A 16,804-nucleotide genomic window follows, 5' to 3' on the forward strand; every position below is an offset into this window, starting at 1 on the left:
TTAAATTGGTCAAATTATGGTTGTCTATATAGTGTTATATTATGGTTTGGCACGATCTAAACCCGTCATGTAATATGGGGGTTGGCAATTTTTGATATAGACTTGTGAGCTCATTACAAACTCAACATAAATTTTTACAGATTAAGATTGAAAGAGTTTGACCTGATTAATTAAATGTGTTAGATTAGGGTTGACTTGCATAAGCTTACAACTTTGTATATCCCAACTTGACACATAAACGGGAATTGCAGCCCTTAGCTTAAGCCAATACTTATTTCCAAAAATGTTATAATTATTCTGCTGTTTTTGTTTTATATTTTGTCCAACAACTAGGAATCTGTCAAAGGAATGCCCCTGCATTTGCAGAGACATCCATGTGTCAACGTGTCTATGGAGGGATCAGTCCAACTGCATCCTGCTTTCATCCACATCTCTGCGTCTCACCATGAACACAACATTATCTGTCACCCTCTTTGTTTAGACTAGTGCAAGCTTTTGCTCACTTTGGTGTGTAAAAAGAACCTCAAAATCCTTGAAACAACTGCAAATTTCCATACATTTTGCAAGCATGTTGACTCCAATAACAAAGATTAAGAACAATGACAGCTTATTTTGCTGCATATGCAGTTTTTTTCCGGATTATAGGTGGAGGGATCAACCTCTAGCCGGCTACATCCTGCCATTTTCTTCAACCCTATGCATCTCATTGCATCACGAACCTTATTAGCATCTTCCCATCTATCAGAACCAGCATATGTGTTTGACAATAAAGCAAAAGTCCCGACACTCACACCTCTTGTATCAAGCAGGCATTGCCTGATCCGTTCAAACATCTTCTCATTCCGATGAACTCTGCAAGCATTAAGCAAAGCTCCCCAAATCGGTCCCTCGGCTTCCACAGGCATCTGCCTAACAAAATCCTCTGCTTCCTCCAACATCCCAGCACGTCCATACATATCTACCATGCAAGCATAATGCTGTACTTGGGGGATGATCCCATAAACATTCTTCATGGCTTCAAAGAACATCAACCCTTTATCTACAAGCCCAGCATGGCTGCAGGCAGACAACAAGCCAATGAAGGTCACATCATCCGGAGGAACGCCAAGAACTAGCATCAGCGAGAAGAGCTGCAATGTGTTCATGCCATGACCATTCATGGCCATGCCGCTAATAATGGTACTCCATGATATGATGTCCTTGCGCATAAGCGTGTTAAAAACCTGAATTGCCATACCCACATCCCCACATTTAACATACATGTTGATCAAGGCATTTCCCACATTGCCCTCCTCCGTAAGATCACTTCGAGTATCAATATAGGAGTGCACACATTGACCCAAATTCAATGCACCAATGGAAGAACACGCTGACAATACATTGACAATGGTGACCTCATTAGGCTCAGCTTCTCCTCCTTCCACCATTTCTTGGAATACCCTCACTGCCTCTTCACCAAATCCTTTTTGTGCAAAACCGCCTATCATTGTAGTCCAGGAAACCACATCTCTGTTAGGCATATTCACAAACAGGTACTTTGCGCTCTCTATAGACCCACATCTGACATAAAAATCCAACATTACATTATCCAATATAGTGTTATTGCCATCCAAATTCCTCAAGCTATATCCCTGAATGGCTTTCCCGAGCTTCAGAGCTCTTAGACTAGCACAGGCAGACATAACACTAACAAGAGTATTAGCATTAGGCTTTACATCCATGAACGAGAACTTAACAATGGCTTCCTCTTCAAAACCACACTTAGAAAGCCCCGAAACGATCGAAGTCCACGAAACGACATCCGGGGAAGACATCGAGTCGAAAACCCGGCAAGCGGATACAATGTCGTTCCCAACAACGTAGAAATGAAGCAAGGAGTTAAGGATGAAGATATCAAAACAGTGACCGGATTTTAGGACATGTGCATGGATTTCAAGACCCTTTTGGCGCTCATGTAATAAGGTAGATGCCTTGAGGGCATGGGTGAAGGTGTAATGGTTGTGGGAGGATGGGCGTTGGAGCATTTTGTTGTAGAGAAGAAAGGCATTTTGTGGGGTGGCAGAGTTTGTGAGAACCCTGAACAATTTGTTTAGGGTGTAGGGTTTTGGGTTTGTAAGGAGTTGAGCATGAATTTGGTTTAGTTGCTTTGGAATCAAGGTAGGTTTGGGAGATTTTACTGGCATGCTTTGTTTTGTGCCTTATTGCTGCTATCAATTTGATATTCATACGGGTGGGTCATATAAAGGGGTATATGCTTTTTGCAATTGCTTCTCTATTTATATTTCTTTTTGCATCTGCAATTTTTTTGGTTTTTCATTTGCATTTTCGCACAAGGAGAAGGAAACGTGGCTCCCAGCAGATTGAACTACCACTTAATTAACGGCAAAATGTGTGAATTTTTTGAAACAAAGAGGCATGAACAAAATGAGAGAGAAATGCGTAATTTTTTGTGGATAAAATAATGGTATGGGGAGTTAAAGTGCTACCCAAGATATTAGGTAACACTTAGTTTAGATAATACCAAGAGAGCATGTGGGTTTTTAGGAGTGTTTTTTCACATTTAGGGAAGTGAATGAGATTTATGGAATATGCTGCTGGTACTCTTAAGACATATGATTTTTTTTAGGTATAGTCTATTATGGGTATATATACCCAAATATTTTTCTTTTCTTTTTTCCTTATGTTGTGATTTTTTTGGCTAAATTTGTAATTCAAAACTACCTGAATTGAAAAATGGTCATAATTTGTACTAAGGGAATTATTTGTCACTTTTGAAACCCTAAACAATTATTTGTCACAAGACCCACAACCTCAAATAACAGGGACCAATTTAAAAAATTTTCCCTTTTTTTTTTTTTTTTTTTTTTTTTTTTCTTTTTTCTAGCAACTACATCATACAAAGTCATGCTTAATGAAGAAGCTACCCTCAAGGAATTTAATAAGCTCTGTTTTCTCGTTAAATGCTGAAACATGGCTTATTTTAGACGCTTAGATGAGATGAATGACTGAGATTTATTAATTTAAAAATCTTAAATTTAAAAAAAATTCTAGGGATCTCAATCCCAATCGAAAAGGGTTTTTCAAAGGATAGCCAAGTATTGTAAAAGATTTATGGTAGCGGTGCGCATGGTACACGCGTAAGGACATGACCGATAAAAGTGGTAAAAGCACATGAAAGGTATATGTGGATGAATGTATGCATAATGTAGATCTTACTTCCAAAACTCCAAACAAAAAGCCAGAAAAGATAAAAGCAGTAATTTAAGAATAGACACAAGTCTAAGGAGGCTGGTGGTGGGGACATCATGTTGGAGGAGGAGAGGAGGGAAGAACAGAGCCATAACTCAAAGCAGAATGGGATTTTTCAGGGAGTGTTTTCTGGGATAGAGAAAAAAAAGAGTATTTTCTTCTTTAATATGTGCCTTCTTTTTTTGTTTTCTAAATTTTAGTTAATTATTTAGTTTAAGGCTGATGGAATGGTATTAAGAGTACTGTTCTTTTTCTTTTGTAGAAGTACTTACTGGGAATTAGCTTTACAAGGTTGTCAGTTATATATTGTCATACGTAGTTTTACAATTGGAGAATTGCTGATCAATATATAAGTGGTTCTTAGAGTTTCAATAATTAAAGGGACTGATCATAATTGAATCTTGTAGTATACATTAGCGGTTGCAGTTAGTGCCATAATATCTTGATCAGTCAATTATCTGGGTTGTCACTTTTGATCACAACATAATGAAGCAAGACATTCAATTAATCTTCTTCTTCTTCTTGTAAGTCTTTGATAAGGATAATTCAGCTGATCATATTTAATGCTCAACTGCATTTTGAATGACAATGATAAGGATATCTCAGCAGCTCATAACATTAACATTATTCGTTGACTCAGTCACTCATACAAGAATATATAAACACTTGAATAGACAACGTACCATTTGTTTCTGATGTAATCTTACCTATTCTGATGTAATCTATACGTTTGAATTGTAAAAGAGAAATGCTTCTTTACATCTTGGCATTCATTTCGCGTACATTTTCGTTAAGTAGGCAATTTTTAATACGATTGGCGAACCCAACATAAAATTAAAATATTAGAGTTGAAGAGTCTGATCCGTTTAATTAAATGAGTCGGGTTAAGGTTGACCTATATAATCTTATACTCATATTTTGAGTACATGCATGAACCGAACCCGACGCGCGACATAATTGTAGTCACTTTTTGACATGACCTGCAAACCTAATACGAACTCAATACAAAATTAGAAGGTTAGAGTTGAGAAATTTAACCCGTTTAATTAAATAGGTCGAATTAGAGTTGACTTATATAGGTTTATACATATACCTCGACACGACTCAAACTGGACATACGAACACGAATTGTCATTTTTCGTTGTAAAATGATGATTAGAAATGAAACCGTAATCCGCAACAAATTATTAATGAAAGGGAAATATTCGCTCAAAATTATTCTCTTGGAGTACTCTTCAATGAACTGTCTCATTGAGTTCCAAAATTCAACAATATCACGGGGAATATGTCTGTTAGGTGAGCTACAGGATGGGAGTGGGCATGCTTTTCTTTTAATCTTTTCTAAGCTGTCTTTCAGCAGTGAGACATGCATGTTTCACGCATGTAATTTATCCAAAAGGTTCAATCCAATCAAGTAACTTAATTTTGTCTGTATTTTCCAAAGTAGGGAACTTATATAACCTATGATGGGAAATACATCACAACCACACGACACGACACAACACAATACGACCCAAGAAAAATGCTAGTTATACATCTCAAAAATCAATTCATTCAATCTGGTACTTAACTTTCACGCCCGAGAATATCCTAATATTTCCTTGTGATTAATTTTATGTGTACGGATTAGCAAAAGATCTAGCACATAATTAGGTGACATTAATTGGACTCTTGATTGGGGAAAGCTCTATCTCTTTTTCGGTTTTTTGTTATTTTTTCTTAGGATTTCTTACTCTCTCTTTCTTTCGAGTCAGAGTGCATCGGAAGAATCCTTTGTTAGAGATGAGTTTAAATTTTGCTTGCTAATAATTTACAAATCTCAATGCAATTGAAATGAGCGGCAATATTCTACTTCTGCAAAACCAACATTTCATGCTTCGGATCTATTTATTGCTACACATAGAAAAAGAGGATTTTTAAGGCCGGTCAGAATATAAATTATATGATTAGATTCATATATTTTCTTTTTTATAATCTTAAGTTTTGAAGATAAGTAATGATTTAATATAATATTAAAATCTTGAACCAAGCAATAAAGCCCTTTATTTTCAGGTTTCTTGTACTCAAAGCTGCTGCAAAAAGATATGTACATCCCTTTCATAACTCAAAGTAAAAGTTAGAGGGGACAAATGCAGATTTCCGTATTCATTTCACATGTGTACGTACCCTAGCTACTAAAATCTCCCATGCCTTTTCAATTTCTTTCCTTTGCGGCTCGTTTTAATCAAGTGACCCTTATATATATCCTAATGGAATATTCTTTTCTTATAAATATATATATGGCCCTGCATTAGGTGATTGGCTGGTTTGATGATAATTGCTCATGATGATTCCTTTTCTAGAAGACATTCTAGGCTAGCTGGTCCAGTCCCTACAACCTTAAGGCATTTTATAGTCAACATAGGCAGAGGGGCCAAAGCTTAATTTGTCCTGACAACAGCAAAGAGAGCATGGAAAAAATCGAAGCCTATTGTTGTTTTCAAGTTCTATATTTATTTTGTTGATTGGTTTTTTTTTTTTTTTTTTTTTTTGGTGCATAAAAAAGGCATTTGGAAGCAACTTTAAAGATGAATATTTTAGCTAGACTCCTATAATGATTTGTGAGGTTTTATTTTAGTGTCCGCTTTGACATGGGTCATTCTTTGTGACATCCTGAAAAGTTAATCTTACTTTAGGTGAGAATGAATACCATTACACTCCGTAGTTGATGCTTATGGCGGCCCACTTCCATGACTCAAACCTGTAACATTGTGCCCGACTCTGATATAAAATTATACAAATTTCAAGTAGAACGACTTATAAAAGAAACGGTTAAAAATGTGATTTGAACCATGCATGACACTGACACTTATGATCGTAACAATTGCTTACATTGAGTGACTAGATTATAAAGATGCTCATAGGTACTAATGTTTTTTTTGGACCGTGAGTATATTATCTTCTTTCTTTTGCACGGCAAATTGCATTTGCCTTTACTTTGATTGATAATGAAGCCAATTGAACTCAATAAAATGACATGTTACCAACAATATAATTTGACCTATATGCTGATATGACTGCATAATTTAGATGTCAAGATTTCTTAATCTCTGACTTAATCACAAACAAATCATAGATTGACACATACCTGGCTCAAGAAATAGTGCTTAATTTGATGATTGAAGCTCATTGTTCCTCCTGGCTCCTACACACTTGATGGGGTGTTTACAATTTTGGTCCCATGTATGACATCGATCGATCACTTGTTCACATTCCTTGGAACTTTTAGATTTCCTTTCAACTTTTCGGCATCAAAAGAAAAACAAAGAAAATGAGCGGGTATCCTAACAAACACCACAAAACAAGTAGCACACTACAAATAATACCTAAAGATTATTGAGAATGGGTCAAAAGGTTTGCCCAATCCAGTTCAATATATCTTAACCAAGGGCGGAACTAGACCTTTTAAATTGGGAGGACGGAATTTTTTTTTTTAAGAAAAAAAAAATTGGGGAGGAAGAGGGGGCAAAAAAATCATAATTTTAAGGTTTATTTTATAAAAAAATACATATATATTTTTTAAAAAAAGTTATTATTTTTTTGGACCACCTTATGCATTGTGGGGGCTTGAGCAATAATTAAAGGCATATGAAATATCGCATTTAGGTATGCAACTTGATCCCAAGGTCTCTATATAGACAAAATAGGAGTACCAACAATGGACATGCATTGTTGAAAGAACAGGGGAGCCAGGGATCTGTTGTGGAAGCCAAAGCGGAGAAGCGGCACACATCGTGACAACAACACGTGAGTTGTACGTACACACGGTGGTGGGGATAGATGACATGTACTTGGATACACGGCTGAGGAAGGTGGGGGCTGGAGAAGGCATGTTCGGGGTGAAGAGAACAAGAACACAATAAATCTAACTTCCAAGTTGCAACCAAAAAGGAAAAAATATTTAGAAAAAAAAAAAAAAAAAAAAAAACTTTCTCCCTCTGCTTCAGTTGGCTCACTAATTCAGTTAAAAAACAGATGTTCATAGGAAATGTTTCTGGACAGGGAGAGTGAAAGAGACATATTTTATTTGTACTTCCTTGAAGGGTGATAACTTCATGACAACTCGCACAAATAGGTGTATAAAAGCCTATATATAAAAAATAAAAAATAAAAATATATAGGGGAACATTGGTCAGATCATCAAGTTTTTAGCCCCTTCTACCATTTTAGACAGATTTTCTCCGTGGGATTTTCATCCTCGCAGGAACAACGTTAACACGTACATCTTTCAATGAATTTCCTGTTTTTGCCACTAGTCATTAGTCTACTTCTCTGGGGAAGATTCTACGTCGTCATTAATAATTAGTTAAAGACCTTTGATAGATGTTGATATTTGTCTCAGTAATTTTTGACGATTCCCATGTATAATGAAAACAAATTATGAGGTGGCCCTTTTAGTATTGTTATGCCACCATATAATTTTGACAAGTTTTAGATTGTCTCGTCACCACTTTAATTAACCACAACGTACAGCCACAGGATCGGATCGGCAGTCGGCAGATTTATAGAAATCTATTTCAGTCTTGAATTAGGTAATTACGTTCTAGAAGACTAATTATGTGTCCTGCTTTCTGATTAATTTATAGGTTTCCATACTATAATGAGGAGAGAGAGAGAGAGAGAAAGAGAATAGGAGATTTTGCGTGGCTTCAATTGCACAAAAAGATAAAGTTAAAAGAAATGATTATTTTCTATAGTTCTATATCACCTCACCATAAAGTTTTTGTACATTCTGTGTGTGATTTTTTTTTTTTTTGTTTTTTTGTTTTTATAAGTATGTGGGATTTGAACTAACTAATTAAGACTAATATAAATGTGTGTACTAAATCTTACATTAATTAAGTCAATCTGGATTATATAAATTAAGAGTATTAATGTTATATATAACATCTTATCTTATTTTGTTGATGTGTCATTGCTAGGGCTGGCAATTTAATTAACTTGCGACACGTGAACCCGACACGTAAGGTTTAGGTTAAACGGGTTCAGGTCGTAAACGAGTTATCCGTTTATGAAACATTTAATAAACATGTTGAGTTGTGTCAACCCGCGAGTTCACGGACCGATTGACACGTTTGACCCATATATATATTTTTTTATTTTTTTTATTTTTTTTTTGCTTGGTTGATGGGATTTTGTCATTTTGGTTTGGCTATAAAAATTAAAATGACTTTAAATGTGTTCACGGGTCGGGTCGTGTCGGATTACAATCTATTAACATTTAAATTAAACGTGTTCACAGGTTGTGTCAATTCGACACGACACGTTTATCTAAATGAGTTACATGTGTTGTGTCGTGTTACTCGTTAAGAAAACGTGTCATGTTTGGGTTTGGCATAAACGGGTTCATAACATAAACGGATTGACACAAACTCAACACGCCAACACGTTTTGCAAGCCTGACTCATTGCTAAACAGTTCTTGAATATATATATAAACGAATGATGATTTTTTAAAGTGAAATAAAAGTATGATTCTTGACATTTCTCTATAAATAAATATAAAACTTTTAATTGTGACACTTAAAAAAGTTAGTTCTACAATGAGAATTGGTATCTTGAGGGGCTTCAACCCCTCCAAAATTTTAAAAATACCCTTAAAATCCATATTTTTAGAAGGCAAATCTCAAAAGTCGTTAATTATTCCTCATTAGAATTTTTCGTTTCCACCCATGCTTGAGAGTTTAAAGTCCCCGGCCAACATTGGTTCCTTATTAACTAATACGGGACTTTATAAGTAATTGTATGGTGAATTTTTTTTTTTTGAATCAGAAGCGGACGCTATTCATTTATTGCAGCGCTTGCAAAGCAGAGAAATCTGCTTGCAAGAGATTACGTATACATTCCGGTGGGGTATAAAACCACACCATTTGCATAGTTTCAGTTACAGCCATTCTAGCTAAAGCATGGGCTACTTGGTTCCCCTCTCTACGTACAAAAACCATTTCCCAAGCCGGGATGGCCCGTAACGTCACTCTTATATCTGCAGTCAGTTGTCCCCTGTTGCTCTCATCTGGGTCTTCTGAGTTGACCGCCCTTATTACCGTATTTGCATCGCCTTCTAGTTGGACTTGGTGGATCCCCATTTCCAGGCAGAGTTGCACTGCCATCAGGGCCCCCATTGCTTCGGCCATTGACGGGTCCAGGTATCCCTGTCGTGTCTGGCTACGAGCAGCCCACATACGGCCATTGTGATCGCGAATAACAACTCCAAGCCCCACTCGTCCTCTCGTGAGGTCCACCCCTGCGTCCCAGTTGGCTTTAAACCAACCAGGAGGTGGAGCTGTCCATGCGAGAGCCTGCTTCTCTTCCATTGGTGCCTCCTCGGTTTGCCTTCTTTCCTTTAGAATTTGGAACAGCTCTGTGGCCTGAAGAGCCTGTTTGGCCAGGACCTTCGGGTGGGTGAACGAGCCATTGTGAATAAACGCGTTCCTCCTGAGCCATATTCGCCGAGCTAGTCCCACAAATTGTAAAAATTCTGATCGATCACACCTGCTGTACATTCCTTCAACCACTTGGACAAAGTCAGGACCCTCAAAACTGCTCTTTTGGAAGCAAATTCCACCGTCAGTCCAGACATCACGCGCCGCAGGGCACTGCCATAATGTATGAAAAAGAGTTTCAGGCTCCTGTTCACATATTGGGCAGCGAGGATCAGTTATAACCTTGCGCGAATATAAATTGACTCGAGTGGGCAGGGAATCATGGCAAGCTCTCCATATAAAGTGCTTTTCTGCATTAGGAATGGTGAGTTGCCACAGGTGTCTCCATAGTGTACAATTTTGAAGTGGAACAGAGCTCTCGGCTTTGTGCTGCTGCTCACATTCTTTTTGTAGGTGATATGCACTTCTTACAGAAAATAATCCCTTAGCCGTTCCCCTCCAGATTAGAACATCCTCTTGTTCCGTAACACTAATAGGAATGGATTGAATGGAGATAATTTCTTCTTTCGAAAAAATTTGTTCCAACAGAGCATAATTCCACCATTTAGTTTGTTCATCAATCAAAGTACTCACAGTGGCTGATTCATCCAATATCCGTGGTGGGGAGATCACTCGATAAGTGGTCGGGGATGGAAGCCAACGATCCTGCCAGATTCTGACTTTTTTCCCATTGCCGACTCGCCACACCAGCCCTTCCTTGACCAGGTCACTTGAACTTTGTATACTACGCCACGCAAAAGACGGCTTTTTTCCACAAACAGCCTCTAACACCGAACAATTTGGATAGTATTTAGCTTTCATTATCCGCGCAATAAAGCTGTCCGGCGTTTTCCATAATCGCCATATTTGCTTTGCCAACAGAGCTTTATTAAAGCATTCTATATCACGAAATCCCATACCGCCAATAGCTTTTGAGGAGCTCATTTTATTCCAATTCACCCAATGAATCCGTTTGTCTCTTTCCTTATGACCCCAAAAAAACTTCATCATGAGGGAATTAATCTTGGAGCATAAAGCCTTTGGAAGCTTGAAGACACTCATGCTGTAGGTTGGCATGGCTTGAATCACCGCTTTTATTAGAATCTCCTTCCCCGCCTGGGACAAAAATTTTAGTTTCCAGTCCTGCAGGCGCTTCCAAACTCTCTCCTTTATTCTATTAAAAGCTCTCGTCCGTGATCTCCCCACTACAGCAGGCAGCCCAAGATAGGTATCATATTGTTGATTGACAGGGATTCCAGCCAACCCTTGTATTTGATCTCTGTCGCTATGGGATGTGTTTCGACTAAAAAATATAGCCGTCTTGCTTGTATTCATTTTCTGCCCCGACGCCAGCGCGTATGATTGTAAAATAGTGGACAGGTGATTCCATTGCGATAAATTGTATGGTGAATTATAATCGTAATGTGGGTACGTAACACTTTTACATTAATCCTAAAGGATTTTTCCTAAATCTTTTAAGGTATAATATAATGTTGTGTGTATATATATATATATATATATATATATATATATATATATATATAATGGAGTAATTTCTACTTTTCCTTATGAATTGAAGCTCTGCATAAAATTTAAGCCAATCAGGAATACGAAACTATATATGATTTGGACCGATTGAGCATGCGCCACGTGCAATATTATCATCGTTATTATATTTTTATACCGTAAGATACACGTGTGCGCTGCATGAATGCGAGAGAGAGATTATGTGAAGTGGAAGCAAATACCTTGGCTTGGTTAGAAAACAAAGTGTTCGTATATTTTTTGATGAGTATCATGTGAGCGAACGAAGAGATTTGTATTAGAAAAAGACAAAGCTCATGGAGTCATGGAGTCAAAGACAAGACGACAACCTCTCTCTCTCTCTCTCTCTCTCTCTCACAGAGGTCCCCCTCCAAACCGTTTTCTACTCAGACCCATCAACCAATCCCCCCCTCTCTCTCTCTCTCTTCCCTATATTCTAAGCAAACCCCACAACCATCAATGTCATCATGATCATTTTTCCCACTTCATGAAGCCTCCTCTATTTCTCTCTCTCTCTCTCTGTGGCTCTTTGTCTATAAAGTATTCACTGAGCTACACCGACCCTGTTGGGAGATATATAGAGCACCAATTGATTATACGGGAGGATATCCGCCATCCATCCACCATCCACGGCCTCTCAAAATGAGGAAGCCAGAGCCCTCCTCAGGCGCAGCCGCCGGGAATAAAGACAACAACAACAACAAGCTAAGGAAGGGGTTGTGGTCGCCGGAGGAGGATGACAAGCTCATGAATTACATGCTCAACAATGGACAAGGTTGTTGGAGTGATGTCGCCAGAAATGCCGGCCTCCAGAGGTGCGGGAAGAGCTGTCGCCTTCGTTGGATTAATTACCTCAGGCCTGACCTTAAGCGAGGCGCCTTCTCTTCCCAAGAAGAATCCCTCATCATCCATTTGCACTCCCTTCTTGGCAACAGGTTCTTTCCCCATCTCTTACATTTGCATGCTTATAATTCTGTCTACGTACTATATATATATATATATATTCACTGCACAATCTTCCCTGCTTGGCATCTAAAATCTCTTGTTGCTGTGGTAGGTGTGAGCACCTCAAGCATCGAGCTGGTCACTTGTAGATTGCTTCAAAAACCGTCATTTTTAACGGCCCTTTTCTTAGTCCTCAAGTAACAAAAATTACATTTTTATCTTATAATGTTAATACGATAGTTTCAACGAACTCCTTAGATGATTGGTTAAAATTGTTATGTCAACGTTATAGATCAAGATAATTGATGTCACCGGTGGAATCCATCCACCCACCCACCCTTTTTGCATTAAAATAAAATTTTATCTAACTCAAAAAAAAAAGTGAGGTAACTAATTTGGTAGTTTTATAACTTAGAATATTGACAAACTGGTTTCTCTACAATTTATTTATATCAATTTTCTATGCAAGAGGTGGGGAAAATACAACCTTATATATAGTGCTGTGATGGCATTATATATGTGCTATATGCATACATGGCATAAACATGGCGATTATTTTACTGGTAAATGTAATAAACACTAACAGAAGCGGATGCATAATGCCACTTATCTGAATCATTCTTATCATGAAAACTTCTTGAACCGACAAAAGAAAATCATTAGTTCCGGGAAAGGAAAGAACAAGAGCAACCAGACAAAAAAGCTCATAATCACTCTTTGTTCTAAATATCATATCATCATCCAAACCTGACCCAGAAGTTGCTATTAGCCATCGACTATGACCATGTAATTAATTTGTACATTCTCCTGATCATAAAGCTTCAGATTTATGCGCACACATACATACCATGTACATGCATACGTACATAGACTCACATATATATATATATATATATATATATATAGGGGCGTAAACCCCCAAACTTCAATGTGATCTCCAATTTTTTTTTTTTTTTTTCTTTGGGGCTACACCCACCGGTGAAGCTATCCAATTCATGTGGAAGGGTTCGCTCCACATAGGTATGTACACAAAGTGGTCCTGTCTTGAAAAAATTCTCGTCATTAAAAAAACTACAATTTTTTATCCCTCTATTTTCTTTTTTGTTTCTTTTTCGTTTTGCCACCTACACTTAAAAATCCTAGTTTGGACTTAATATATTATGTACTTAATTGTTAATTTTTTCTGTACGGATGCATTTATTCAAGGACTAATATTTCTTTTCTGCTTTTTCAAGGGATGCATGATAGTTTTATATATATATATATACTCCTTGTGGACAAGTAATGCAGAAAAGGACATTGGCCCTCCGATGTCTACAGCTTATATGTATCTAATAGAAATATAATATATTCCTTGTGGACAAGTAAAGCAGAAAAGGACATTGGTCCTCCGATGTCTACAGCTGCTCTTTGAGTTAATGATACTCCAAAACCTATATATAATATATAAATATATTTGTTTTTCAGGAATATTCAAGGTTTCATGAAAAACATGCATTTATAATACACAAAAATAATTAAATCTCCCTACCTACATGACTAGTCTTCATATAACTTTGCTTTTTATATACTCCTTGTGATGAGAGACAAATTAATAAATTGACTAAAAAGAAAACCAGTGCCTTTGGTGTCTATGTCTGCCTTGAAAACACATCCTCACCCTTTTGCTTTATAAAATTAATTGGCATGCATGAAATTCATATATACGCATAAAGATAGAAGCATGCATCCACATCACTTTATTTAACTAAAATTGACACTTCATATTTATTGTTTGTTTCTATTTCGTAGGTGGTCTCAAATTGCTGCACGCTTGCCTGGACGCACGGACAACGAGATAAAGAACTTCTGGAATTCAACAATAAAGAAAAGGCTAAAGAACTTGACGTCATCCATACCATCTCCAAACACAAGCGACTCATCATCGCCTAAAGATCATGTTATGGGGGGATCACAAGGCATCATCATGCCCATGTACATGGATTCATCATCATCATCTGCCATGACCATGAACCACATGATTAATGATCCAATATCGTCGCATGTGCTCGAGCATGGCTTGAACATGTCAAGTAATGGGTATCTTAATGCAGTTCCCCAATACATGACTCATCATCATCATCAGATTGGTGTATGTGGAGATCATAGCTTTCATGGCGGAAATGGGGTGTTTGGGTTAGATGGGGAGATGTTTGTTCCTCCATTAGAGAGTGTGAGCATTGAAGAAAAAGCAAAAAGTACTGAAACTAACGGATACAAGAAGGCAACGAGTAATACCACCATGAATAACAGAACAGAAAACCTATCTCGGATTGGAAATTATTGGGAAGTAGATGAGCTTAGAATGGGGGAATGGGATTTGGAGGAGTTGATGAACGATGTTCCCTCCTTTGCTTTCCTTGATTTCCAAGTTCAGTAATCCATTGGGGGATCGACCCACCTCCCAAATATTTTCCTTTTTTTTTCTTTTTTTTTTTATATGTATATTTTTTTTTATGTGAAACTCTTAATTAGCTCTTCCCTTTCATAGATATTCTCCCAATATCCAAACCCTTCTTAATTAGGAAAGTAAGAAAGAAAAAAAAGAAAAAAAAAAAAAGCATTGTTTATAACAACCTAGTACTCTATAGCTTTTGTTGTTTGCCTTTACAATTACACACAGTTTTTCTTTTGCTGTACTGCATAAAAGGGTCTGAAATAAAGGTCACACTTTGAGAGGTATATGTGTGTATATATATATATATTGGTGACCATGAATTCTTCTTCTTATGTACCATATGCATGCATGCATCCCGCTTGCCTCAATCTGACAACTTTTTTTTCTTAAACTGTCTGAATTTCTGTAGAATTTGAACGTTTGTATAGTATAATAACAAAATCCCAATCAAAACTTTAAGTAGATTTGGGTACTTTTTGTGCCAAAATTGATATACACAAGTCGTAGTAGTATGATGAGATGGGTGTACAAAAATATGTGTGGGGAGGAGAAAGTTGTTATGAGTGGAAGATAAGTAGGCTGGCTGTACAACACTTTGATGAAAATGGGAAGATTCTCTGTCTTTGTCTCAGCCTCTCCTTTTTCTCTCTGTCTCTCTCTCTCTCTCTCTCCAAGCAGAGTGCATGTGGATCATTTTTCTTCTAATGGGGTTTAATCATTTAGTTGAGACGTCCACTTGGACCCGAATTCACCATTAAAGAACATTTAGTCAGCTTGCTCTCATTGTAACATCTTTCTCACCCCCAATTATTTTATTAGTTAGTTAGCCCATATTGTGGTTGGAATTAGGCAGTAACTACAAGGCCTTTCATTGGGATGGCTAAAGATTACAACATTTTGTCACCTTGTTATTCAATTTGACAAATATAAGTGTGCAAAGAGAAATTTGGCCATGCTAATGAAAACCTCACTCATGAAGTGAATACAAAGCAATCTTGGAAAATGACCTCACTAGGAGGAAAACATGCATTTGAAGTATATGAGTAGTAGGTAGCACAACATGGGAAAAAAATAAATTTGACAAGTAAATTTAAAGGAAAACTCTACTTACTTACTCTTGTGCCCTTTTAATGACCCCCTAAAAATAAAACCATGCCCTTAGTTTAAAAAATTAAGAAAAGAATAGGAAAAAAAAAAAAAAACACCCACGATGTGGGCAAGGTCATTTATTTTATTTTATTTTTCTTTATTAAGAATTAACGAAAAATTCTAAAAAAAATAGTGAGTGATGCATTAAGTATCATATAATATTTAAAAAAAAAAAGAAAAAAAAATTGGAATAAAAATTATAGCAATTTAGTTATAAAGAGGAGGCGGCTAGTTTGGGGTAGAATGAGAGATGAAGTAAGTGCTCTTGAAAATGATTTGCCTTTAGATTTTTGATCAGCGATAACTAACATTCATGGGAGGATTAATTATTCAACTTGGAAATTTGCAAGGTACGTTGTTTTCCTTGAAAGCGACATGCTGACCGATGATTACGTGGATTTTCATGTGTTTGACTTTTTTCACAAATCTAAACGTCTTGGATTTGGACGTTTCAATTGCTTTTGTCGTGAAAGTATACATGGAATGATGGAATACATTCATACAGAAGCATGCTTCTCTATGGCTCATCATCATCATCCATTTTGGTTCTTTAACCAATATTTGGGCCTCAATGCAGAAAGCCCAATGCCTCAGCATGTTAAAAGGCCTTTCTTGGAATCCCAACTTTAGCCCCGCCCACTCATGGAATCCCAGACTAAAGCCCAGGTCTCGAAGATTTGATTGTCAGTCTATAGTGATTATACCATCTGAAGGTAAGCACCACCTAGGATCAGAAGTTTGAATAACGGTTGGAATCTTATACAATAATAATTTTTTTAAAAAAAAAAAATTAGGCTTTTGTTTTACCACGTGGAATGATGAGGTTGCTGGTTAAGTCCAAGTTGGCCTTTAGGTTACATAGGCTATGTTTGGGAAGAGGCTGGGCAAGCACGGTAGCTGGAACAGCAAAAATTGACTTTTTGCTCTTCTTTTTTTTTTTTTTTTTTTTTTCTTTTCTTTTTAATAAAGCAAAATATTAAAAAAAAAAAAATGAGGAGAAAGGGGTGGTGTTCCAGCGA

General features: G+C 37.0%; 1 protein-coding gene and 1 pseudogene across 1 annotated transcript; one reads left to right on the forward strand and one right to left on the reverse strand.

The window, feature by feature from the left end:
- Positions 1 to 276: 276 nt before the first annotated feature.
- On the reverse strand, positions 277 to 2,190 carry LOC132164396 (pentatricopeptide repeat-containing protein At1g08070, chloroplastic pseudogene; annotated as a pseudogene).
- A 9,653-nt stretch (positions 2,191 to 11,843) lies between these two features.
- Positions 11,844 to 14,881, forward strand: MYB46 (myb domain protein 46). Its single transcript, XM_059574875.2, has 2 exons — positions 11,844 to 12,189; positions 13,991 to 14,881. The coding sequence occupies exons 1-2, from the start codon at positions 11,897 to 11,899 to the stop codon at positions 14,616 to 14,618; spliced, it is 921 nt and encodes a 306-aa protein (XP_059430858.2). The 5' UTR covers positions 11,844 to 11,896; the 3' UTR covers positions 14,619 to 14,881.
- The last annotated feature ends 1,923 nt before the right edge of the window (positions 14,882 to 16,804 follow it).

The sequence above is a fragment of the Corylus avellana genome, chromosome 8, assembly GCF_965113065.1.
Source record: "Corylus avellana chromosome 8, dhCorAvel1.hap1.2, whole genome shotgun sequence".
Classification (NCBI taxonomy): domain Eukaryota; kingdom Viridiplantae; phylum Streptophyta; class Magnoliopsida; order Fagales; family Betulaceae; genus Corylus; species Corylus avellana.